The sequence below is a fragment of the Electrophorus electricus genome, chromosome 17, assembly GCF_013358815.1.
Source record: "Electrophorus electricus isolate fEleEle1 chromosome 17, fEleEle1.pri, whole genome shotgun sequence".
NCBI lineage: Eukaryota > Metazoa > Chordata > Actinopteri > Gymnotiformes > Gymnotidae > Electrophorus > Electrophorus electricus.
This window is the reverse complement of record NC_049551.1, coordinates 8,172,908-8,197,690: the sequence shown is the minus strand read 5'-3', so window position 1 is coordinate 8,197,690 and position 24,783 is coordinate 8,172,908. Positions and strand designations below refer to the sequence as shown.

At 44.5% G+C, this 24,783-nt stretch overlaps 1 protein-coding gene across 1 annotated transcript in view; it reads right to left on the bottom strand.

Moving 5' to 3' along the window:
* nrg1 (neuregulin 1) overlaps positions 1 to 24,530 on the bottom strand; it is a 29,116-nt gene extending 4,586 nt beyond the window's left edge. Inside the window, exons 1-6 of the mRNA XM_026998233.2 lie at positions 23,068 to 24,530; positions 7,529 to 7,667; positions 4,755 to 4,813; positions 2,354 to 2,377; positions 784 to 886; positions 357 to 492 (exon numbers count right to left, since the gene is read on the bottom strand). Of these exons, the coding sequence (XP_026854034.2) occupies positions 357 to 492; positions 784 to 886; positions 2,354 to 2,377; positions 4,755 to 4,813; positions 7,529 to 7,667; positions 23,068 to 23,770 (1,164 nt within the window). The 5' untranslated portion in view covers positions 23,771 to 24,530. The remainder of the gene's footprint in view (positions 1 to 356; positions 493 to 783; positions 887 to 2,353; positions 2,378 to 4,754; positions 4,814 to 7,528; positions 7,668 to 23,067) is intronic.
* Positions 24,531 to 24,783: the final 253 nt, after the last annotated feature.

The following is a 24,783-nucleotide window of genomic DNA, read 5'->3' as shown; positions in this document are numbered from 1 at the left end:
GCGTCCTGCAGGTACAGATTTCAGGAGGCCAGTCATAAGTTTACTTTATGACTTACTTTCAAGAGTCCTTGTAAGGAAAAAAAAACAAAAACGTTTTGTTTTATAAAACTTGCTTTTCATCTTGAATCTAAATAAAACACTAGATGAACACTGTCTATTATGCAAGTCCAAAAATAAACATTATTTTAGGAGCACAGTTTTCTTAATTTTGTCTGGGGTTGGTTGTTTTTTGCAGTTTTGCTTGTTTCAGGGCCAAGCTCTGCTTCTAATCCAACCCCAGCTTTGCACCACATGATATGCGTAACCCATCCCTCCCACTGCAGAGTACAGGTGCAGTGCCGAGCACAGTCACTCACGCTAACAAGCTGCAGGCTCTGTGGAGGTGGTGGCAGAGGCGTGTGGGGGGTTCGGGGACACTGCTGCCCGTTGGCCAAGGCGTTGCGCTCTCGCACACTCTGCCTCAAGCGGTCATGCAGCTTTTGCCTCTGTTTCCTATGCAAGGAACAAACATCAAGGCACCGGTCACACATGACAGCGACACATGTCAGTCAGTCATTCATTGCTCAGGTTGGTGAATAAAGACGCCTGATGGGTTTCAGTCCAGCCTCGTTTGGTGATTCCCCTGCTCAAATGCTTTCCACTAAAGCAGGTAATTAACCAAATTGTTGAATGGGGTGTATGAGTAGAGAAATCACCAATCTGGGCTGGATTCCGCCCCTCTATGACCAGACTTTGAAACCACTGGTCTATGACATCAAACGCACAAAAAAGAAAGTTAATTACTTTGTTTTGCAGTAGGCCACCACACACATGATGCCAACAACAAGCAGAGCAATGCAGATGCCTGTTATTGTTAATACGCGTTTCTGATACAACTCCTCAGCTTCTGGAAGAGATCACAGAACATTTTTACAACTCCATGACATCACTGCTCAAACACCCCAAACATGGACAGGATCTTATATGAAAGGTTTCCAGTCCAACATTTTTTTAATAGCGGATATTTTCTGTTAATGGGAAAACGGAGATGCATCGTGATGCATATTTATCTCAGGATGCAGTTTTGCTGAGTAGGGAGGGAAAACAGGGCGGTGTTATTTCAAAGTTTCCAAATCATCACTTCAACACAAAGGACTCTAAATGCATCCTCTGTAATGCATACAAACAATCTATGGATTACCACTAGTGGACATCTTTAACAATCTACTCACACATGCAATAAGGGTTATTTCAGTACACTGTTAAGACATTGAGGGACCATATTCAAGACCTCCAGTATGTGAAATACTTTGTAGCACATGCAAAACCATCACAACTGTGGTAAAAAATGTTTCAATTATTACTGGAAAAATTGGTTTGTCTTGCAGGTGCTAGAGTTCTGCACATACCCAAGGCTTTAGGAAACAGTTCTTAAGGAGCAGCAGTGCTTGGTCACAGGGTCTTTAGTAGGCTGGTCAATTTGCTTTATGCAGAACATGAACTTGTCTTTGGTTAGGCTCAGTAAAAGAATACCAGAGAGTGTGAATTACTCTCTGTAAAGTTAGATCGCTGTGAGCAAACGCTGCTAGCACCCTCAAACATTTTTGATTCTGGTTAACAATCGTTTAGTTCAGTTTAGGTAGTAAATGTCCCCTCAAACAGGCACATGACACAACTGCCATTACTACGTACAGAAACAACACAGAGCAAGAAAAGAGGACTCGTAAAGGGTGGAAAAAAAAGCAAGAAATAAGAAACAAAGCTGTGACGAAGGGAAAAACGGAGCGCCGAGATGAAGGAAATGAGAGGAAAGGACAAAGGGCAGAGGCGAGTCAGGATGTCTGGCACGGCATGCTAAGGTGGGCTGGATGCAGAGGGGTACAGCAAAGCAAAGACTGAAGGGATCTGCACATACAGCATAACTGCTCAACAATCCGTCTAATACAGGGGGGGCTTGTGTGTGTGTATGTGGGTGTGTGCGCACGAGCACGCCTTGAATGGAACGTGTCAGAGGTCCACATGAATAATTAAAGACATCCTTCACTGTCATATTTGTGCTGATGCGCCCTGCGTATAAAACGCCCCTGAGCAGTGATGCACCGTTTAAGCTTTTTAACCAGTGGAGACTACTGGACCATTCTGAGAGATCAGGATAAAAAAAAAATTAAAAATTACAAAAAAAAAAAAAAGACATTCTTTGACTAATGGGACCGTAGTCAAAAAAACTCCAATCCAATATAGCTGTGTGGAGCCAAATCACATTTTCCGTTATGGCTGTATGATCCCTTCATTAGCAAAAGGAGACTGGCTAGAGTTGAAGGAGAAAGGCTCAAGCCGCTAGCCCTACAGACTAGGAGGAAGGAGCAATCCATACCCATAAATTCAATCCCATGATGTTCTGCCGAGGCAGAAAGATAACAAAAAAGAAAGAAAGTACAGTTGGTTGGAGATTTAAGTGATAATGCAGTAATGAACACCTGACTATCTAAGCAAACATTTAACACAACCTCACTGCAAAGCACTTCTGTGGAAAAGCAACTATATGCCTTACAGCTGAATTTTTTTTTTAAATCTTGGCATGTGATAGCAATACAGTTCAATGGCACATATCAATAATCAGTTATTACCTTAGAATACCTTTCATGGATGCCTCATGTAAGTTAGTTATGATAACAGTACAATGGCATGCACATGCAAACATCTCTGTGCTTGCATCATAAGAGATTGTCTTGTATCCTTTTAAACAAGAGTAGAACCTGTTATTCAACAGTTATTCAACACCACCACACGCAATTCAGATCAACATGCTGACAGAGACATGCATTTTTCGCTTGTCTACATGACTTAAATCCTGCAATGAGCCAACACCATCATTTACACGAAAATCAAAACCGAAAACTTCCATGCCTAACATCCATGGTTGTCAAAAAGATCAAGAGATTCACATACAGCCTAGTCAGCATTTAATTAAACAAAATGTACTAAATGCCATATATATATAAATATCATTTGTCTGTGTCAAATTGAGTTGTCGATCTGCTGAATCACCTGGAAGCTATGTTATATAATCAATTAGGTTTCAAACTTGCCATACATGGAGTATAAATAAAACAGGACAAGGGCACCTAAATTGATAAAATCATTATTTATCTTAAACTTCACAGTGCTGCTTCAAGCCCATGTGTGACAACATCTGTTGTAAAAAGTGCTATATAAATAAATTTGATCCCTATATATTTTGCATTTGAAGTTTCAGTTATGGAAAGAGGAAAATGCAGATACAAAACGGTAGGAAGGGGTTTCCTGCATCAGTTGCTTTTTAAAAAAATTCTGTAAGTGAACAAGCACCAGGGTCATGGACACCTAATGAATAACTGTTATCTTGATTAACAACTCAGAAGCTTAACAGGGCCATTTGACTGAGTTCTTTCACTGACCTTCAGCAATTTACCTGAGGTTACTAGAATAAATAACAGCCGACATGTTAGACGATAACTACATGCTGCTTTGCAGGGAGACAGTTTTGGATGTAATCTGCACTGCACAGTGACCTAGCTTTTTCAGTAGCTGGGGAGTCACCTGTACTTCATCTACTGCTCTGATCGTAGGCTAGTGAGCCACCAATGACAAGCGGATGAAAGACACGAAAGTGACGAAGCTCTAAAAGGAAATGAAGAATGGTAGATACAGCTCTAATGCCACGCCGATGCAGCTGACACCGTGACTATCCCTCATAGCCTCCAGCACAGACCCAGAGCAAGGAGAAGGCAAACGAATAGGTTTAGGAATGGGGAGTCAAAATGGACAGCGCTCAGCATGATACATGATACATGATACTGATAGGTGCTGGGCTCAACAAAAACACTGTGGCACCAAAAACCGAGGATCACTTTTTTTGCACCCTCTGCTAATGTTGCTCTGCTGGCACTGGTCCAACTTCAAACATCGCCTTCCCCCAAACAGACAAGAAGTCCTCAACAAAGTGATGACCAAAAATAAAATCTTCAGACAGTGCCTGGGTTACTTTAGTCGCACTGTTCCACTACATATGAAGATTTAAAAATGGACTATTTTGAGGTCTCTGCAGCCTACTATTATATTCCCCTTGCAATCCAGGATAACTGATGAATATAATGTCACATGGCTAAAAAGCTCTAGGAAAGTGCTATAAACAATGCTATGAAATTATATTTATGCTTGGGAAATTAATCTTAAATTAGTAAAAAAAAAAGCACATTTCTTGCTCTAAAGCAAAAGCCATAATCAACCCGTCTTGGGGATATATTCATAGTACATACCCTACAGCCTATACTCCTACTACCCCATATCAATTGAAATGTGAAGAGTAAGCTAATTTAGATGTTTGTCTGGCTAGAAAGGTAGCTTGCCAGGGTTCTTGCTATGTGTCTATGAAGAGTCAATTATAACTATGAACTCTAAAATGGAAAATTCACTAAAAAATCAACTGTCAACACTGTGTCACTAAAAGTATACTTTGGTGGAAAAATATCTTTCATTTATCTGTGTCTAAATTAAATAAATATTATATGTACAGTTTATCTATCCAGGTTAGTAAACTAATGTAAAAAACTAGGTTAAAAAATGCTAACCATGCAAGGAGTAGGTATGGTAAAAGACATAAAACAGAACCCCAAAACTGTGGAGAAAAATGCCCTGGTCTGCCTATGAGGAAAACCAAAAATGAAGCAACAGGAAGTAGCATTGATTGAGCATGCTCCAATCCAAGCACAGACAGGAAAAGGAAACAGACGTACTGTAGAAGCTGGCCATTACGTAGTTTTGGCAGCGGTCACCAGTAAACTCATTTGGGCACCTGAGAGGGAAACAAAAAAGTCAGAGAGAAGAGAGAAGAGAGGAAGTGAGTTGACACCCGAAAGTTCTCCCCAATGCCCACGTGCATCTCCGGTGGTGTCTTCCCAATGTCATACAAACATTATGCATGTTTGTTAAAACACTCTCCACCCAACCATTAACCAAATCACAGCTCCAGAATAACAACTTGATTGGGTGAGATTAATTTCCAAGCATTTACCCTCAAAAGAGACGAAGGAGCATTGCAGAAATTAGGATGCAGAAAATATTGTGCTCATCAGCTGCTCTGAGTGTCCTCCCATGGAAGTAACAACACGTTTAGTATGAGAGAGCTTTAATGTTTTCTTCAGATTACTGAGAGCAGAGACTGCTGGCTCCTGGAGCCTCACACCACTGCATAGTCTCGCACGTGTCCATTTTCTCACGGGGGGGAGGGGGGGACAGATTGGTAGTTTGGAAGGTTTTAAGCTGTGGAGACTGTGATTATGGAAACAGAGGGGGTAGAGAGTGAGGGGGGAAGTATCCAACACAGGTATGCATCGTGCGCTTGGGGAGGTTCAGTGACTGCACATACGTTTTTGGTCTATGACTCTCACAGCGTCTGATGTTTGACATCGGTCCCCTATGAATCCTGGGGGGCACCTGAGAAAATGGGAGGGGGGTGGTGGGGTAAGGTAATGAGCACAGCACAGATACTGACACCGAACACACAGAACATCACAGCACAACACACATTTAATAGCACAATACAACAATTAAACAATGAGGAAACTGATGTGTGGGGTGCTGGTAAACAAAAGTTTAGGGTGGGACTCATGCTTTCATGGGAGATTTTTTTTTTAATTGTCGTTGAACAGGCACAATTTCATTGGCATCCTTAGTGGTGTTAAAGCCCTGGACCTGTGTTTTTCCATGGGAACTTCCAGGGTTAGAGTTAAACCACTGGCACACTTTGCCACGCATGGTCTTGATGTCCAAAAACAGCCTAAAACGTAACTGTGGGGATAAGGGCTTATTTTAGGCATGGACTGATAGCCCAAAGAAAGGGCATGGCTGGTTTTGGGGGAATAACTATAGTTCTTGGTCTGTGGTCCTCTTTTAAACTGAAGCAGGCATTAAAAGGAAAGTCCTTGGCCAAGACCGCTTTGTTTTGAGCTGAAGCATTCAACAGGCCATCTGCTGTCTGATGACAGAGCGGGGGCTTTCTGAAGCCCTGATGAAGTGGCTCTAGTGGCGTGACAGGCACAACCTTCAAGCCCTCCCAGCTGTGCCTCTTAAAAGGTCTTAACAGCTGGGACAGCTGAGGCTCTCCGCAGAGGGTGGAGAGAGGGGTGGGAGAGAAAGAGAGAGAGAGAAGATTGAGAGTACATTTATTAGTTCTGAACGACTAGAAGTCATCATTAGGACTGCAACTGCTGTTTATGTCACTCAATTATTAAAGACTGAGTCACAAGGCCTCTTAAATCTTCTAATGAAAAACTTCAAAATTACTGTCTTGGCCATCAAGCTTCACAAAAAGGGAGCTCTCTGCATCCTGTGTCAGGATTCATCCCCTGGCCTGTCTAAGACAGCCAAGGTGTCAGTACTCTGTGATCCCTGGAGATGCGAACAGCCTTCCTACTTCCGTACCATATAGACATACAGAGAGAGAGAGAGAGAGAGAGAGGGAAAGAAAAATGAAGCACTGGCATGCTTTTCCTGTCCTGCATTGCATGCGGAACAGAAATTTGTGCCAGCAACATTGTATTTGTGCTTAGTCACTGAAGTATTTAAGGTGAAACTAAATCTCTCAGTGGACAGTAAAAGTCCTTCTTATGTACTGAATGGCCCCGTGCCAAAGTTTCTCCTTGGCAATGTGAAGCCGCCCAATGCCGGGCAGAGCATGTGGAAGGCCGAGCGCATCCCTAATGAGGCTAATGGCTCCACTGCGCATCCCTGATAAAGTAGAGCACGTGAGATGCTGAGGAATCTCTCATGCAAGCACATGCACTTGAGCACCTCCGTGCAGCTTTCCGACAGAGACAACTGGAGGGGGAAAAAAATCCATGCCAACATCCTGTATGACATATGGTTTCAGTGCACATTTAATCTCTGCTGTGCGCAAGGTAAAACTGTTTAGTATTTAGTATTATTCCTACAGCTTCTGTAATCGTCCAGATAGAATTGGAATACATCTCACAGAAGCAGCCTAACCCTGTCCTGCATGTACCAGTGTATCACTGCTAACAGAGCTTGCTGCAGAGAGCCCCCACGGACGCAAACACTTGTTGTTGTTGCCATCTCTCTCCTGTGACCATACGCACACGTTCACTCCTGCAGCCGCACAAACACAGCATCCCACGCTTTTAACACTGCAATCAGCTTTCCAGCTCAGTGGGGCTCTTTTATGAGGGGAGTTTCTTAAAGAAAAAAACCCCCCAAAAAACGAAGCAGACCAGCAGCTGGCTTTGAACAGTGTATATCCCAATGGTACAAGCAGGCATGACAGTTCTCCAACTCTTTATGGGTTCTAACTTCCTCATGGCATCAGAAAAGCCAATATAAATTTACACTGAAAGAGCTTTTTGACATTAGGCTTGTTAAAATGATTTCTTACCAGGACCATAACAATGAAATAAACCCAAACCAGGTGACCTAAATGAAATATGACACAGAGCAATGCTATGAAACAGTCCACCGGAGTTCGTAATATCTGCAACCATTTCAAAGGTCCTACCTGCAGAGGCGTTTGATGCTTTTGGGTGTGACCTCCAGGGTGAAGCACTCTCCGCCATTCACGCAGTAACCCTTCTCTTTCTCGCTGCAGCGTGTCACGTGGCTGGACGTCTTAGCCGCAGGTGTGGTGCTGGTGGTTGCTGGGGGATGCAAGACAGCACAAGACAGCTCAGCACATGGAAAACACAGGCACACTGATCTGAGAACAGTTCTGGGGCTCCACTTGTCAAATTCTACGCCGTCATCAGTTAAGCAAGCCTGGCTGGAGATATGCAGCTAGAGGCATGTTTAGAAGTAGAGGCCAACAGTATCCCCCTGAGTGCAGCATTTCGCTGCTGCTGCAGACCTGCTGTCTCCTTAGCAGATGCTGCAGAAAGTATACCGCATTTGATCCTAGTGTCCTTCAGTACTGCTCAACACCGGCTGAATATTGGAGAAACATGAGAGCTGCATTGACGAGGCATTTTGGTTTGCTGATGCAGCTCCAATCAATGTGGACTGCTCACCTTGAATGCCATATACCTCTTCCTGGAATAATGCATTAGCTGCCAGTGCCAGGTGGAGAAGTTTCAAACTTTACTGAAATAAAGATGCACTTTAAATTCTGCAGGGAGGCACTGACCACTAGTGCTGGACGACTTTCATATAATAGCCACAAAATCAGGTCCCGATATAACAGCAATGCACAAAGCTAATAAGTGGGTAAAATTAGCTTTGACTTGCATGCAGGTTTTCTCAGATAAGAAAAAAGGAAAGATACAATCAAACAAAACAGCACTAATAACTTTACAAAGACAGTTTAAAGACCAACAGACAAGTTCATACCATATTCTAAGAAACGAACTTGCTCCTAAAATGCCCAAGGCTATTCTCGATCACAGAGTTCCGAGCTGAATTCACTGAATGCTGCTAGTAGAACAGAGCAGGCGTTACCTGTGATGTTCTGGTAATGCCTGGTTGCGTGGAGCCGCATGCCTTCTTCCCGGTGCTTCCCAGCAGGGATCAATAGTCCTGAGCACTCGACCTTCCTCCCCGCTACCTGCCCTCGCCAGTGCGCCAGCTCAGTGCTCGGCTGCATTTTTAAACAAGCCCTTGCTGCCTATGGCTGTCTGCCTACCCTCCCCACGTCACAGCTGGCAGCTGGCACTGGCTGACGTCTGCAGCGCCAGTGCATACGTCACTGCGCTGAGCCCAAGGGCATGAGTTTGCGCCTCGGCCTGCCAAGAGAGCCAACGTTTGAGCATGGCGGCGCCTGGAGGTAGGACTTGACGGCCCAGCCTTTTTTTAATGAGTTCACTTCCTACTGCATCCACATTCCCTCACAAAGAGGACGTGATTAAGTATCGGAGAACAACCTACCACATGCATGTGCCATCCACCCACAGAGGGTGGTTGATGTTCAGCTGTGTGACTCCACATAGTAAATTACCAAGTAAGCAATCAGTTTTAGGAGAAGATTAATTTCAGCGGGACCTGGGACTGGAAATATCAATAACTATCTGTAAGCAGTTCTTAAATTATATTTCCACAATTTGTGCCAAGTGCCCTCATCTGACAGGCTAAATCCCTGTCCTCCAAAGCACAATCACAGACCATGCGTGACCTGGAAACCAATGGATCTAAAGTCTAGAATATTGCTGCACTTTGACTAGACGGCTGGATACTGCAACACTGTGTCTCCTTTGAGACAATCGAGTTTGCTTAGAGATCACTATGAAATGCCAGAGTGAAATCATGGGTCAAGGACCCAGTCAGGTAACCACTGAGGTGGGAGACATCACCATTGAGTTAAACGCAATTCAATCTCTATGGTCCATACCACTGCTGTCCTAGACAACCACCACTGGCAGAGTAATTGACAGTGCAACAGATTGCTTTTGTCTGTATAATTGAATTATTGTGTTTCTCTCCCATTAAACCTACTGGATCAGAGATCAGAGGCTGTCACGGATCATCAGTCAGGGCCCAACAGCTTTCTGTGGCTCCAGAGAAAAAGACTTAAAATGGATTAGCATATGTCTGAATCAGAGCAACACACATAAAAAGAGACAACACAATAAGACTGGGTACAAATAGCACAGAGGTACTGGGTGGAGTGACAAGCGATTCAGTTCAAGTGAGAAGCCTAAAACAAAGACTATTCAGTTCATGCAATGCTTTTGGCAACTTGTCCCTCATCTGACAGACACTTAAACAAAGTAGCACTGCAACCATAACGGCAGGGGCCATGCAGGCTTTTCAAGGTGTGGGATGGAGCATCCAAGTAATTCAGCTCACGTATTAATGTGTGGTCAAAGCGCCTCTGCCTCCCCCGAAGACACCACTGCCGTGAGTGATGGCTCAAAAGGAGCAAGGTGAAAAACTGCATTCCAGTGCTTAACCTTCACTTGTCTTTCCAGTCAGTTCTTTTGGACTCTGACTGCAGCTAATCTCATCAGAAGATGAGCTTCACTTTCACCTGACTAAGTGAACAATGTCATGTGAGGTCTGATGTAAAATCATTTAATCAATACATACACCACCACATTAGGCCCACAACATCTACGCCATATACAAATTTTTCTATGTCGGGTTTAACGATGTTTCTGCAGTAACACTATAATCAATGCTGAATATGAGCTTCATTAAAACAGTGTAAAAGATGTCCGTGGGATAGAGGTCCAGGCTAAATTTGAGGCAGCTGGGTTTTGGCTTTCAATGCAAGAGAGCTGAGCTGTGCTCTTTTTTCTTCGTTGGCTCAATCGATTTGGATCCATTTCTTTTTTTTTTTTTCTGCTGGTAGGAAGAAACTCAAGACCCTGGTGCTATACAGACAGCACGTGGTGATGCGGTGCCAAAAGGCCATCTCCAGCTTGCCCCCCTGCTTTCTAATCCTCCTGCTCCTACTCCTCCTCTTCCCCAACCTCTCTGGAGTTTGCTGGGCAAGCAGTTTCTTGCCTCACGATCACACGAGTGACGGAGCTATCGAGGGCAGCGATGCCACTGCAGCACTCCAGCTGTCCCCAAGAGAGGACCCATCAGAAAGGAAGGATGCCATGCTCAGCAAACTGAGGGAATAGCTTTAACTCAAGACTAGTGAGAACCAGTCCCAGAGCCACACCAGTTCCACTAGAGTAAATGACTCCAATTAAGGCCAGTGCTTTGTGCACAATAATAGCAACAAATTATGAATCTGAATTTATGTTGCCTATTCTAGTTTAGGGCGTCATATACAAATTAATATTCTATTTATACTCAACCAGTAAGAGTGGTGTCCTTCGCTGGCTGCTCCTTTAGGACAGCTTTTACTTTCTCAGATGTTCTCAAATGTCCTACAAGTGTCCTACTGAGATGATTACCCTTTAAATCATCACTCTATCCTGTATCTACCTGGCAGTTTGATACACTGGCAACTTTTAACAATGACCCATTAACAGAGACAAATTAAAAATATTGACAATAAAACTGACACTGTTAATCTATTATATAAAAAGCAACCAACGCATCACAGACAGAAGTGATAGCATGACATTATTAGCATTGCTAAATACATCTTATCTTCTAGACTTGATGAAAACATCTGAACAGGCTACTACGGACCTCCACAAATATGAGGAACACCACAAATATGACAGTTCAGTGTCTTAGATTCAGATGAACGAATAAATCAGTGTAAAATCTAGACATTTCTTACTGTACACTGTTCTCTAGGCTACAGAAAAACCAAATGCCACAGCAGCACTGCTTTATGGTCTATAAACCATATGCTACCATCCCAAGTTCAAACTGAATGCCCAAACAAACTCCGTTTTCCTGCGTGCTATCTCCATAACAGGTGTGAAACTGTTGTGTCTACTCATCAGCCTGAATACTGCTATAGCTCCTCCGGTGAAGACTCCTGTGAAGGTCCATCAGATGGTGGGACTGATCGGACTGGCCAGCTGACTGGCCTCTGCTCACGCCGCCATTCAGGGGCGTTGGCTGATTCATTTCACACATTCTTGGGCCGGGCCACTCCAAGAAGGGACCACAGCATCTGTTTGCGTATGAATCTATGGCGACAGTGTGTGCTGAGCCGCCAGGTGGGAAAAGGTGTGTTTCACCTGACGCAACAGCAGGCACATGTCAGGAACCCGCTGAGAGGCCCCGGGCTGTGGAATGCGTGGGCAAGCCTTGGCCCAAAGGTGCCTTTGTTGGCAGAGCCAAATAAGGTAAGAGCTTCCTGCAAAGGAGCCTGGAGTAATGTACTCCGTTTCAGGAAATCATTCCAATGAGCACAGAGTTCAGGAGCTGTGCAGATGTTTGTCTTGGCAAGACAGTGTATTAATAAAATGCAAACCTTTTAAATTCCTGTGACAAGGCACTCTAAACCACCAAAAGGGCTATAGCCTGACATCAAAAAGCAACATCCTAAAACTGCTCAACTGGATTTCATTTGTACATATCCATCATGTCCAAATCAATATTAAAAGACTTGCCCAAGTGACACTCCTTCAAGAAGACCCAAATACACTTAAAACTGCCGAACACGACCACCTCACTGGAATGCGTTAGTAGCATGCTGAACAGTGGCATATCACTGAATAATTTTAACCTTATTTTTTAATAAGGTTTAAATGCTATCAACCACTACACAAAGGGAAACATTGCAAAAAGCACAAGACTTGGCACTGGAATGACAGAATGCAGGCCCAGAGTGTTTCATCTCCAATTACATGCTTACTGGAGCAGGTGGACAACGTTGTAGGGACAGTGTGGATGATTCTGGACTGGGTTGTTTGAAGTAGGCTGTAGGTTAAAAGTAGAGGGGTGGCAGGGAGAGGAAGCATCTGTTTTAATGAGGACAGTCTTATGAAAAGTTAATTATTTCCCCTCACTCTACTCTGCTCTCATAGCACACACACAGTGCAACACCTGGATGATTTGGGGGGGGGGGGGGGGGGGGGTCTCACTCAGGGTCAACAATCTATGTTAATGCTCAATAACTCAGTGTTCTTTATCACCTGGTATGGTATTTACGGAATTTAATTTGAAATAAAAGTATTTTTGGAACATATCCTCAATTGTTAATGGACAAAGTAGTAACAATCAATCAATTTAACAGGAACACTGGTTCAGTGCAAATAATAGCCTAAATGGCATTTAAACTCCATTTTATGTGTTTCCAGCAAGCCTGATGCTTTGGCCAGTGAAAGGGCCTCTAGAACAGTTCTCGCCCTTAAAATCATTAGTGATGAAGCAGATATCTGCCCTGTCATTTACTGCCTCGTCATTAGTGATGAAGCAGAATTCTCTCCCTAATTCTGCCCCCAGGTGCTATCCAGCAGATTCAATGCAGCCAACCATCACTGACTGTACACAGCATCTCAGATGCTGAGGTTCATCCTTGCTTGCCTAAAAGTATCCCAGTCAGAAGACCTGCACTGCAGTCAGCTGTATTTAACACTAGGCTAAATTGCACAGCAGTGCAGTGCTAAGTGTTTTGTCAGTTCAAGGAGCAGTAAAATAAGGAACCCTGAATGCCTGGTGATTAAAATGTGCACTGCCACAAAGCTAGCACTTGATGTGTATTGATTGGCTTTAAATATTCCTGGCTATCGATGAAAGCTGGTTACTCTGCAACACAGATAAATTTGTCTACATAGCCAAAAAAAGGAGCCATTACAGTAAAAAAGAAAAAAAACAACCCTCAAAACAACCCCCCACCCACCCAAAACCCACTAATGTGCTGCAAAAACGCTGATCCATGATGCCACTGCACCAGCAACTCTGTCTGGCTTTCTCTGCCTCTGCTTGCCACAAGCCAGGGAGCACATCCCTTTGCCCCCCCCCCCCCCACTCCCCCAACCCCCATCTGCCACCCATAACCCGCCTCCACACCCACCCCATCCTCACCTCCCACCCCTACCCCAACCCAGGCGTGTGGCCGGATCTGAGTGCTGCACTCAGCAGGACTCTCTCGTTGCCTCCTTCCTGCTGGTTCTCACCCCCGCGCTCTGACCGACACATCTTCTCACATGGAGACAAATGTGACCGAAGCATATACCTGCTGCAGTGATGTGATGCCCAATATTCTAATACTGAGAGTCTAGAGCTAGGACATGGAATGTATGTCTGGCTACTTAAGTAAGGTTAGCCATAAGACAAATGATTAGATGGAACTCAACCATTTGTTAAGCAGAAATCCACATAATTGGTAACAGGACATAAAAAGTGGCCGAGGCTCATTTATTCTAGGATTAAATTAATCTAACTCTCTATTACACAACACATACCTCCCACATATTTAATAGTCAATTGCAAAGAAACAATACAAAAAAATAGGACACTGTAATGTATGTGGTTCATGAACGAATTCCACATGGTTGAGAGGAAATGAATGAGTTGCATCAGAGCACCAGCATATTATTGGAGACCAGTATCCACTGGGGAGCTAGAGTCTCTGAAATACACTCTAGAACAGCACTGGCACATAACAAGAAACCAAAGTGCAAACAGGCCCTGCACTGGGACACTGGGAATATCATGTAGGCTATGTAATTTTAGGAAAGCAAAATTTATTTAGAGCTAGAATCAGTGTATAATATCAACATTATCTTAAGATAGCAGTGCAAGATAACACAGTATAATGCAATAACATTATCGCACGCTAGCAGAGCAAGTGGAATGGAATGTGAACGAAGATGGTATATGGCTACTATCAGTTCCAAGAACAGAGGTATTACATACACAGTGTCCTCAAACTGTGATCAGTCTCATTGCTCTCTCTGGAGTGGTGAACCATTTTCCAGTCATTATTTACAACATTCCATTAGTTTGATGAATTTGTAATATTAAAGTAGGTGTATATTTTGTAACTTGAACTTGACAACAGATAGTCCGATTGCAATATGAATGGAATGCTAGATAGAAGGGTTAATCTGTAATAAACACTGGGCTGGACTTTGTATGCTGTTCTTTATGCTGTTCTATTCATTGTGGGAGCTCAACACAAAATCATTTGGAAGATATTCTGAGCTACTCCAAAATGTATTCATGAATGTACCCCAGAGCGTTCCATGGATGTCTGTGAGACAGACAGATATAGAGAGAGACATATACTTTACTGGGACTTTAGGTGGCCACTACTGAATTTGTCCTTTCCTGCTCACAGTAAACATCCCTCACTGCTGAGCAGTGACAGCACCTGCTGATGACTGTTGTCTTTCTCCAGCAGTGAGCAAGAATGCGATGATCCAGTGGAACTTGACAGGTACCTTCAATGTTTACAGTAAAAAACACTCACAAGGTTTCACAAAGGCCTTTTAGAGAAGCAATGAACAAATATTTAATCTAGTATGCATTTAAAATAAATAAATTAAACAAATAAATAAATATAGGAAAAAAAATGGCATCTTTTTAATCTGGCGTTCCATCTCATGGACACACAAGACTTGTCTGTGCTCCAAAAAGTTCCCATCACCAGGTGAGCATCTCTCATGCATAAGTGCTCAAATAGACCCAGCCTTGTATGCCAACCTGCTTCTTCCTGTTTCAGCCTCACTGAAGAGCAAGAAAACGCATCAATGAAAGCCCAGACTCAGGCGCTGGTTGGAACCGGCACTCGTGCGCCTTCTGAATGAGGTAGGATGTTTGGGTGACCAATGAACCATGAATCATGGATTTATCTTGTGGGTGTCAAAGGAATTTAATACTGAGCACAGTCTGTGGGCACACACAGTCCAGAACAGACTGACAGTGTCTTGCTGACAAAGCCCGTTTATGACTGGCCCTAGGGATCAGGCTGGTCTGCCAAATGGGAGGACATATCCCTGCCATTCATTTCACCAGTTATGTGCAACAGCCGAAGTGTCACTCAAAACATTTGCTGATTAACTAACCCGGTTGATTAAACTAACCTAAGTAATCTGGCAAAAACCAGCCAATAAATCTGGGTATGCAAACAGAAGGCATAAAAGCATAACAAATCTCCGAGCCCCCAGTGCTTGAAACACTCCACTGGCCGTGCGACTGTGAGGCATAAGTACACTTGGGAAAGTCAGATGAAGCAACGGGAGCGTGATGAGGGGAAGACGGTGGGCAGTACACAGAGTGGGTGGAGACCAGCTGCACTGCAGTGGTTTTGTCCTTCCCACATTTCTCAAGCAGGGTGGGTGGCGTGTGGGGCTCACCCCATTTTTCTTGGGAGACACTATGCTGTTGTGAGAGAGAAAGTGAGAGAGACAGAGAGAGAGAGAGAGAGAGAGAGAGAGAGAGAGAGAGAGAGAGAGAGAGAGAGAGAGAGAGAGAGAGAGAGAGAGAGAGATACACTGCAGAAGGCAGGCAGGCAAGGCTGATGGATAAAATATCCATCCTATCAGAGCCCATGTCAGCAAGATACAGAGAAAACAAAAAGTGCATGTACTGGGTAAAGAAATCACTGTATGCCACCATGAGCTCTGCAGGATCGGGGGTGGGGTCGGAGGGTGGGGCACGTTGCATGAGAAAGCAATACACATCCCGTAAGGTAGGCGGAGAGCCGCGAGCAGGGAGATGTGGTCAAAGGCACTGGGGTGGCGGAGCGGAGAGTTAGAGAGAGATGAAAAGGGGAGGAGGGAATGAATGAAACAAAACGAGTGAACGGAGAAAGAGGGCATGCAGGATGAAAGAGAGATAGAAATAGAAGGAGGGGAAAGAGAAAAAGAAACATGGGGGGGGGGGTTTACTGCATTGAGGCCGCTTCCGCAATCTCTCCGTCCACCGCTGCGCTTTTATCACGACTAATGCTCCTCTGCATGTTTCCTCTGGTCATGCATACTTATTGGCATTTTAACATCCTCTCTCCTTTTTTAATGCTGCATGAGGCATAAGCTGTATACGTACTAATATTTTAACCTTTTGTCAGGATGGATTGCTATCCCTGAGAGTGTTTCTCTGTCGAGGGTAGGCTCCAGATAGGTGGAGTGCTTTGCGATGCACTAAATGAAACACTCTTCCATGGGCCCAACAGTGGTACAGGAGCCAAAAAAAAAATGCTTGCAGTGCTTTATAAGAGAGACAGACCACTTGTTGTGGGCCAGAAACCTTTGACTGATTGGTCCTGGTCAGATTCCAGGATAAAAAGGCCCCCAGAAACTACACCACACCAACTTGGTGCATGCACCACACCAAACAGAGGCACAATGAGTAGATGCTGGAAAGCAAAAGCAGAGCAAACAGACAGACAAAACAGGCCCTCCATACCAGAATGCTTTTAGCAGCCACTTCATTCCTGCGCTGCTTGTCATTTATGTGCTGCATGGAGAGTTTGAGAGCGAGAACAAAAAAAAAAAAGAGCTTCAACGGCTGCCTGGGCGTCGGCTTGTTCAGAGGTGTGCCTCAGCCGTTGTGGCGTGGCCCGTTATGAGGCGTTTGACGAGCTCGTCTCAGGAGGGCCGACGGCTGTGTGGTCTGCACACTGCCACACCCCATTATAGTCAGTGAGTGAAAGGACCACGCAACCCTGCTTTCCCAGTTGTAGCCCAACTGAAGCCCCATTCGTTTCATTTTTTCTTACTGACTAACGAGAAACGCAAACACCAGGTTTGTAGAATAGATGACTATGATGAGTAAGCTCAATAGGCTATACCATAAATAAGATGCTAATACGTAAATAATCAGATAAAGTTTGAAGCATCTTGCACATATCGACACAGTTGACTTTTGTTGCGATATTAGGGGCACACCGACACAAAGCAAAGCTGCCGATGCAGTGCATCTCGGCTCTGGTGACCTTGCCTGCTTGTGCTGTAACACAAGACTCATGAGCGTCCCTGCAATATCACCGCACAGACTCCAGGGGACCTGGTTTTCCGGAGGAGTATCAGTATCGCGGTATCCGATATGCTGCAGGATTCCCTTCCGGTAAGGCTGTGCAAAGGCACAAATGAAGAGAATATACAGTATTCATATAATGGCATATCATGGAAGAATACAGCTGTTAAAGCTGCTAAATGAGCTCCCGTGAGCTCTACTACAGTCAAGGAAAAAAAGAAACTGCAAAAGACAGGACAAGCTATGGATATGATACGGTACAGATCTAAAGTACATTGACCCAGCTTAATGAGAAAGCTTTGAGACCTGTCTGAGACCCATTCAAAGGAAGGTTGACTAGACATATTCCACACATTTCAGGCTTTTCAACCTCTCAGACTGTTGATTTTATCTCTACAGCTCTTTGTACATTATTCATTGCAAGCAGACACCGCACATTTTTCATCCTCCACGTCTGTTGGGATCGGCTGCAGTCCCAGAGGAGAATAAAAGCACTAAATCTCACAGCTAAAGTGATCTAGGTCTGTGCGGCGACAGCACCACACAGATGAGGCATGGCACATCATTAGGTAATGGACTTTATATAACAAATGGTACAGCAGCAATCCCATCATCAGTTGAACACGTTACATTCACCTCAGGCTCATATGGTCAAAGAGTGAGGAGAAATGAAGGGGAAAATGAAAAAAAAAAACAGCTCAGGAGAAGGATTAGTGAAAGAACTTAAAGAAAGACATTTTTGCATCTTAAGAAAAAAAAAATCTAAGAGCTTTTCTGAGGTGGTGCCAAAAGCCCTTTGCAGTGGCTGTGGTAACAATTGCCCCGATGATGGTATGGCAGAAGGGGAAAGGTTCATCATACAGCGGTGAATCTGAGAGACAGTGCTGTGTGTCTGCTGAGTCACTGGGGTAAGGCAAAGGACCGAACACCAGTGGCCGTTCGTGTAATCCGTTCCGAATGGCAGAGATCTAACGGCATCTACCTTCAGCCATGGCACCAGTGCCAGATGTCACTTAATTTCGGTCTAATTCAATTAGTTGAGCATCGCCTCAGCTGGCCTTACTCCATAAGGGTAATGAATTTGTTAGCCTGCTTGCCCTCATCTAAGGGTCCTTCAGTTCCTCATAAGCCCCTGACCCCCCATGTGTTTGACGTGCTAATCCTGTTGACTTATGCTTATTAACGTAAACTCGCCCCACCGAATGCTACACTCAACGTTAACTATATGATGAAAAAGCCAAATCATAAGAATTCTCTCGACTGAAAATGCTGCTGACAGAACATGACCCGACCAGCTAATGTAACGCTCCATCCAGCTTTACCATGGGTTGTAAATGGTAAAGCTCTTCAGTTTGGGTCAGGCATTTAGAATGAACCCATGGCACAACAGAGTGTGTCATGTTAGATAGCCAGTGTCCATGCCAAAGAGGTAGGTGGTTGCTGCCACATCCAGGTAAGGTGAGGGGCCTCACGGACCATAAAACACAGTCCGGGTACATTGTACAGTCCAGCATCACCATGCTGGCTACCTGTCCACACTAAAACTATGCAAGTTCACAAACAGCTAATGCAAATTTTGGCACAGATTCACAAGGCATTTGTGGTTTTCTTTGGCCACTCATATGTGAATAAACTCATCTGATTTGCTGCAAAACTGGGTTTGGAATTGCCATGACTGATGATAAAAATGTAAGCCTCAAAAAACCACCAGCTGGCCTGCATAAGTGGATTTAACTGGCCCCACTGTGTCAAATAATGGGAGACATGGCATTAGCTGAATAAAACTGCACATCAGTATACTCTGAAAAACCATGTTATTCCAGAACTGCAAACAGTGAGACCTCAAATAGCCCTGAGATCTCATGCTTCTTGTAAAAGAGAACAATAGCATCATAGGATAAGAGGTGGCTGTAATGGACCAGGACTCATTTGCTAAGTGTCTGACATGACCTTTGCACGAACCTAATTATCCCAGAACAAAGGCTGCCTGAACAGTGGGGTGGGGGGATATAAACGTATCATTTGCAAGAATATGTATAACTTTAAAAGATCATTTAGCCAAAATGATAAAAGGGCCAAAAAGCAACAGGCAATCTATAATGACAAACAAAATAAGCTGCCCACTGCTGAGTGGGAACAAAGTCATACCATTACAAAAAAGATCAACTTTCATTTCAAATCAAAAATGATTTTAAAAAAGTAATGTTGGAGTAAGAGAAAGCATAAAAAGCATAATAGTATCATAAGAAAAGCTTTGAGATTTGGAGTCAATAGCAAATTGATGGTTGATATGGAACCAGTGATGAGATGGTAAAACAGACTGCGGCAATCAATAAAAGCACAGCAGTCTATGGGAAGTCATGTATACATTATTAAGTAAGCGTATAGGTCCGTACAGTTAAATAAGCATACCACAGGATAGAGACCTACAAGCTTACCATTATAGATTATACAAGCACCAAGATGAATATTTCAGCATGATTCACCCAAAGCTGCTATGCATTTATACAAAAGTGCAGAAATAAACATTACAATGGTTTTGATGATATTTTCTGAAACCTGTAACATGTATGAGAAGTGTTTACTTTGAACAAACACACCAGAATCCATAAATATTCTAGTTACAACAGTCTTCACAATCTCTGAGCAGGGCTCACTTGTTCAGAGTCAAATCACATCAAACGTATTATTCATAAATCTCAAGCTCTCTAAAAAAAGAAGAAAAAAAAAAGAACACATTAAAGGATCTGGATAAAGGGCAGAGGGCAGAGAGTGACCATGGAAACTGCTCCATCCAGTCTGCTCCAAACCCACCAAACCCTCGAGAGGCCGAAGAGTTGTGCCATAAACTTGGCAGAATGAAAAGTGACTGGGGAGCTAACCACAGAAGTGTGTACTAACATTTTCCCTGCACTGATCAATACATTTGCAAAGTGCAAAGTGCATTTGTTACCTGCACCAGTGGCCTGACACAGTAACAATTTATTAATGTTTTTATATATGTATTAGCCATTTCTATAAACTCTGACACTTAAAGTTAGTTTGTTTGTTGGAGTAGATCATAGCCAGGTCATCACATTATAACTGTCCCTTAACCTACCTACGCTTAACGTTATTCTCATCTAATGTGCTGTATTTGGTGTATGCACAGCGTTCCATTAACAAAACCACCGGCCAACACAGGAGAACTGCAGAGAACAGAAGCTCCACTTGTGAAATAACAGTGAGCTCACACTCAGTCAGCCGCAAATTATTGCCTTCAGCTGTAATTGCACATCCCTGTGACGCGCATGACATGACAGCTGGTGTGTCATACACTGTATTGTAATGAAGTGGGAATGTAGTAACAAGTAGTTCTCTCCCAACAAATCCTCTGGTTTAGAGTGAAAACCTTTAAAGGGAAGAAGAGGCCTTCGGGCACTCAGTAGAAAAAGTAAGAGGAAAAACTATTTTACTGCTATGCAATGACCCCTCACAGAGCAGTGTGTGCTTAGTGCCAGAGTCCTTCAAGGATGTGGACTTTAATCAGCTCTGTATGAGATAAAAGTTCAGTTGGCTTGGTTGGAACAAATGCACGTATGCTGATAGTGTTGCCTGAAGACAGGTAGTTTGCAGGTGTGACTGAAAAAGTAGAGTGTGTATGAATGTGTGTGTCTTATTAGGCTAAATCAGGCTAGAGGCTACTCCACACAGAGTGAAATTTCAATCGGCAGAAAACTTGCTGAGATCGCGGTCATTTTAAGTAATGAAATTCATTTAGCTTTAAAATTGCTTAGACCAGCTGCTATGGGAAACACAAAAAGGCAAGCACGCACTTTAAATAGCTGGTTTAGAGGAATATGGAATATTATGCATAAAGTGAATTAGTGTACAGAACTTTTCTGAAATTGCAGAAAACAGTTTAGAACATCTTTATACTGGCCTACTGCATTTCAAATACACAAAATGTATTGAATGCTCAGGTACAAATGAGGAAGCTCAAAGGAGTACACCCCCCCCCCCCACACACACACACACACACCCACACATATCGATGTATTTGCTTTTGTATTACACTTCCGTTCAGATCATTGGTCCTTGCCGATTAGTTGGTGCATGTCCGGCAGGGTCAGAATCGCTATCGCTTTCCCTGGGCCTCCTTCTGGGGCAGCTGACCTGCTCTCTGTGTATATTGATTTAGACTGAGATTACCACTGAAACCGATCGCATTTCCATTTCAGGCCTCGGACAATTGATCATGGCTGCTCAGTAAGGGGAAGGGCTTTTAGCTTTCTGACAGCACGTGATTCAAGTAATATGTAACTAAAAGGACAGAAAAGCTGACAGATCTAACTGATTCCAGTTTTTGTTTTTTTTAGCCAAGGCACACTACTGATTTACTGTTTCACTTGTTTCAGCATGTATTGCCAGGCTTACTTAAGTTGATCAGATAGAAAATCAAATTACATTTATTATTATTATTATATAGGTTACACAGATCATATAGATTATATTTATAGAACATTAAGATACAATTTACGAACATTTGGCACAACACACACACACACACACACACACACAACAGGGTATTAAATTGTGGTCACTTTTAAATTCACTTTGAACTAATTGCTTTATTTTGAACAAATTTCTGTCATCTCTGAGAAACGTGCCCTAACTCCCTTGCAAGAACCACTCAGTGCGCTGCAAATACCACAGTGTCAGTTACTGTGGAAGACTGAAAAAGACGGAGACAATTTACTCTTTAAATTGACACTGTTAGCGTCTCACTTAGCTGAACACAGAATGGAAAAACCCATCCGCTTCCATTCAGTGGTGATAACCGGTATGTGCACTGTGCCCTTTTCTTTTCTAGCTCTACCACTGCAGCTGGCCACACTAGGTCAGGCTGACCTCCCTACCACGCGAAACTGCTACAAGCAGCAGAAGTGGATGCCATGGGAAAAAAAGGAAAGGATGAATGGGAGTGGGAGGACGTGACGGTGGCAGACCAGAGCAGTGCTGCGTCTGGAGGCCCTCCATTAATTTGTTCGGCTTTCAGTCACGGTGGCAAGCGTGAGATAGTCTGTGTGTGTGGCCAGGTCAACAGCTCTGCCCATACCTAGAGCACACGGTGACTCATCTTTTGATGTCCATGTTTTACAACCCTCACTGAGGGTGGAAGTAACTGATGCACTGTGGCAGGTGTTATCTTGGTTTGGGTCACAGGGGAGTAACTCAGTTGTGGTTGCACAGGGAGGGTGGATTACACTAGGTCTTCAGGTAAAGTTGCTCATTCTTGGTAGGCTTAGTCACCGGAGCCAACAAGATGCAACATGCTGGCCCTCAAAGATGTGAGCAACAGGCACTTCCTTCTAGCATGACATGACACATGAGTTACATCTGAAAAGTCAATGAAGCATTGGTTTGAAAAGACAAAAGAAAATGCCATGAGTATTTTTATTCAGTGTCATGGAAATAAAAACTATTCCATGTGTTGATATATGAGAAATAATTTAACGCAGATATTTATGCATCACAGAATTTTTACTTTAAGGCAAGTACTTGGACTGCTCATAACCACTTATTCGTCTAGAAAAAAAATGGCACTATAAGTAACTAAAATATATGGATATTGTGTGTTTATTATAAAACTACGCAATGCTTATACAGTAAAATCACGACCGAGAATTTGAGATTTGACCCCCTCCTCTGTACAAGGGCACCTTCAAGCCAAAAGCTGAGATTTCAATCCACCCAATAAGGCACTAGACAAACAGCAAGTGTACTTACAGGTTTTAGTAATGATGTTGTTAGATTCCAGACTAGGATGTTGGCTTGGTGTGCTGTTCCTGCCAGGTTCTGGGGTGGTTTTTGGGATGGGCCAGACATTGGGGCCTGTGCGGCTAGTCAATGCTGATGTGGGGGTCACCTTGGGTGGGGCAGGTGCGAAGGGGCCTGCCGTAGACTCACCCTCCACGAACACCTCAGGCTGTCCAGGGTTCGTGGTGGTGCTAGGGGATGACGGCAGGGTAATGGATGAAGCAGGGTGCGAGGCAGACACAGGGAGCCCCAGAGTGGGGTCAGCGTCAATGACCACGGGGTCCTGGCCGATTCGCTTTGGGTCCAGGTGGGTGGGTGGCTCGTACTCGAAGATCTTGTCCACAAAGACCCACTTGAGGCCGGCAGTACAGAGCGCCAGGCTCAGCAGGCAGGCAAGGATAGGCAGGATGCAGATCTTCTCAGAACGGGCACAGCTGCGTATCTGCTCCAGCTCCACGCATACGCAGCAGGAGGCGGCTGCCAAGCCAAGGCAGCCCAGCGGACCACGCTCCCCCCCACCCTCCCCTACCACCTCTTCCTCCTCCTCCTCCTCCTCTTCAGCAGTCTCCTCGGGGCTAGCTTCAGGAGGAGCTTCCGAGGATGGGCCCGCAGGGGACGCAGCGTCCAGAGGTGCACAAAGTCCGACCGAGGAGTCCTCCGTTCCAACCTCCATCCCTCTTGGGTTGTCTCTGCTCGTTTGTTTGCTTTTGATCCCCTTCTCGTCTATTGTGAAAGTTTGGTCTCCAGACAGCAGGCTTCTAGCTCCGAAAGCTACGCAGCAGCAGTGGGAGCAACGCTGTTGGCATCGCGCGTCGTGGCTCGTAAAGTGTGCTGTCCATTATCAGATCGCTTGGGGGAGGGGGGGGAGAGACCAAGAGAAAGCAGTGACGATCTTCAAGCGCTGGCAGGATAACCTTGTTAGCATCCAAGACGCAGCTCTGACTTCCACGCCAGATGAGGTTTCTTCCTCCCAGGCTTGCACTCTCAAGGCATCCTTCCTCTCTTGTTGACGCAGGGAAAAATACACGTGCAGAGCGGAGCCTATAATTAACGGTGGTCTCTGGAGGCAGGGGCGGTGGCAAGGGCTCAGCACGCACCTGAGGGCAGGGCAGGGTGAGCGGTGTGAGTGGCCTGAGGCTGTAGCGGGGGCTTAGCCAGCTCAAGAGCCATGCCGTCACGCTCCACTGGCGGGGGCTAAGATGGGCTGTATCATCCAGGAGCAGCTGGTGCCCGTGCCCGTGCCCGTTCCTGTGTCTGGAAGCCGGTGCCGTGGACGAAAGACGCAGCCAATCGTTAGTGCGGCACGCACCTCCCACTGCGGAAGGATGGACAAGTGAAGAGAACACCCACTCGGCTTCTTCCAGACTCTGACCCCTCCTTCTTCTCTCTCCGTCTCTCTCTCTCCCTTCTCATAAGCTGATCTTTCTTTCTCTTTCCCTACCACCTTTTCACTCTCTCGGTCTTGTCTGTCTTTTTCTTTCACTCTCTTACAATCGCACACATGCCTTTCTTTCTCTCTCTCTCTCTCTCTCTCTCTCTCTCTATCTGGAATGTTCACGCTCCACTCTCCTGCTGTCCACTCTGCAAACAAAGCATGGTGCTAGGCAAGTCTGCACTTGATCCAATTACACAGAGAGGCAACGAATCAAAGACAAGAAAGGCAGACAGTTCCAACCTCTCTTCCTC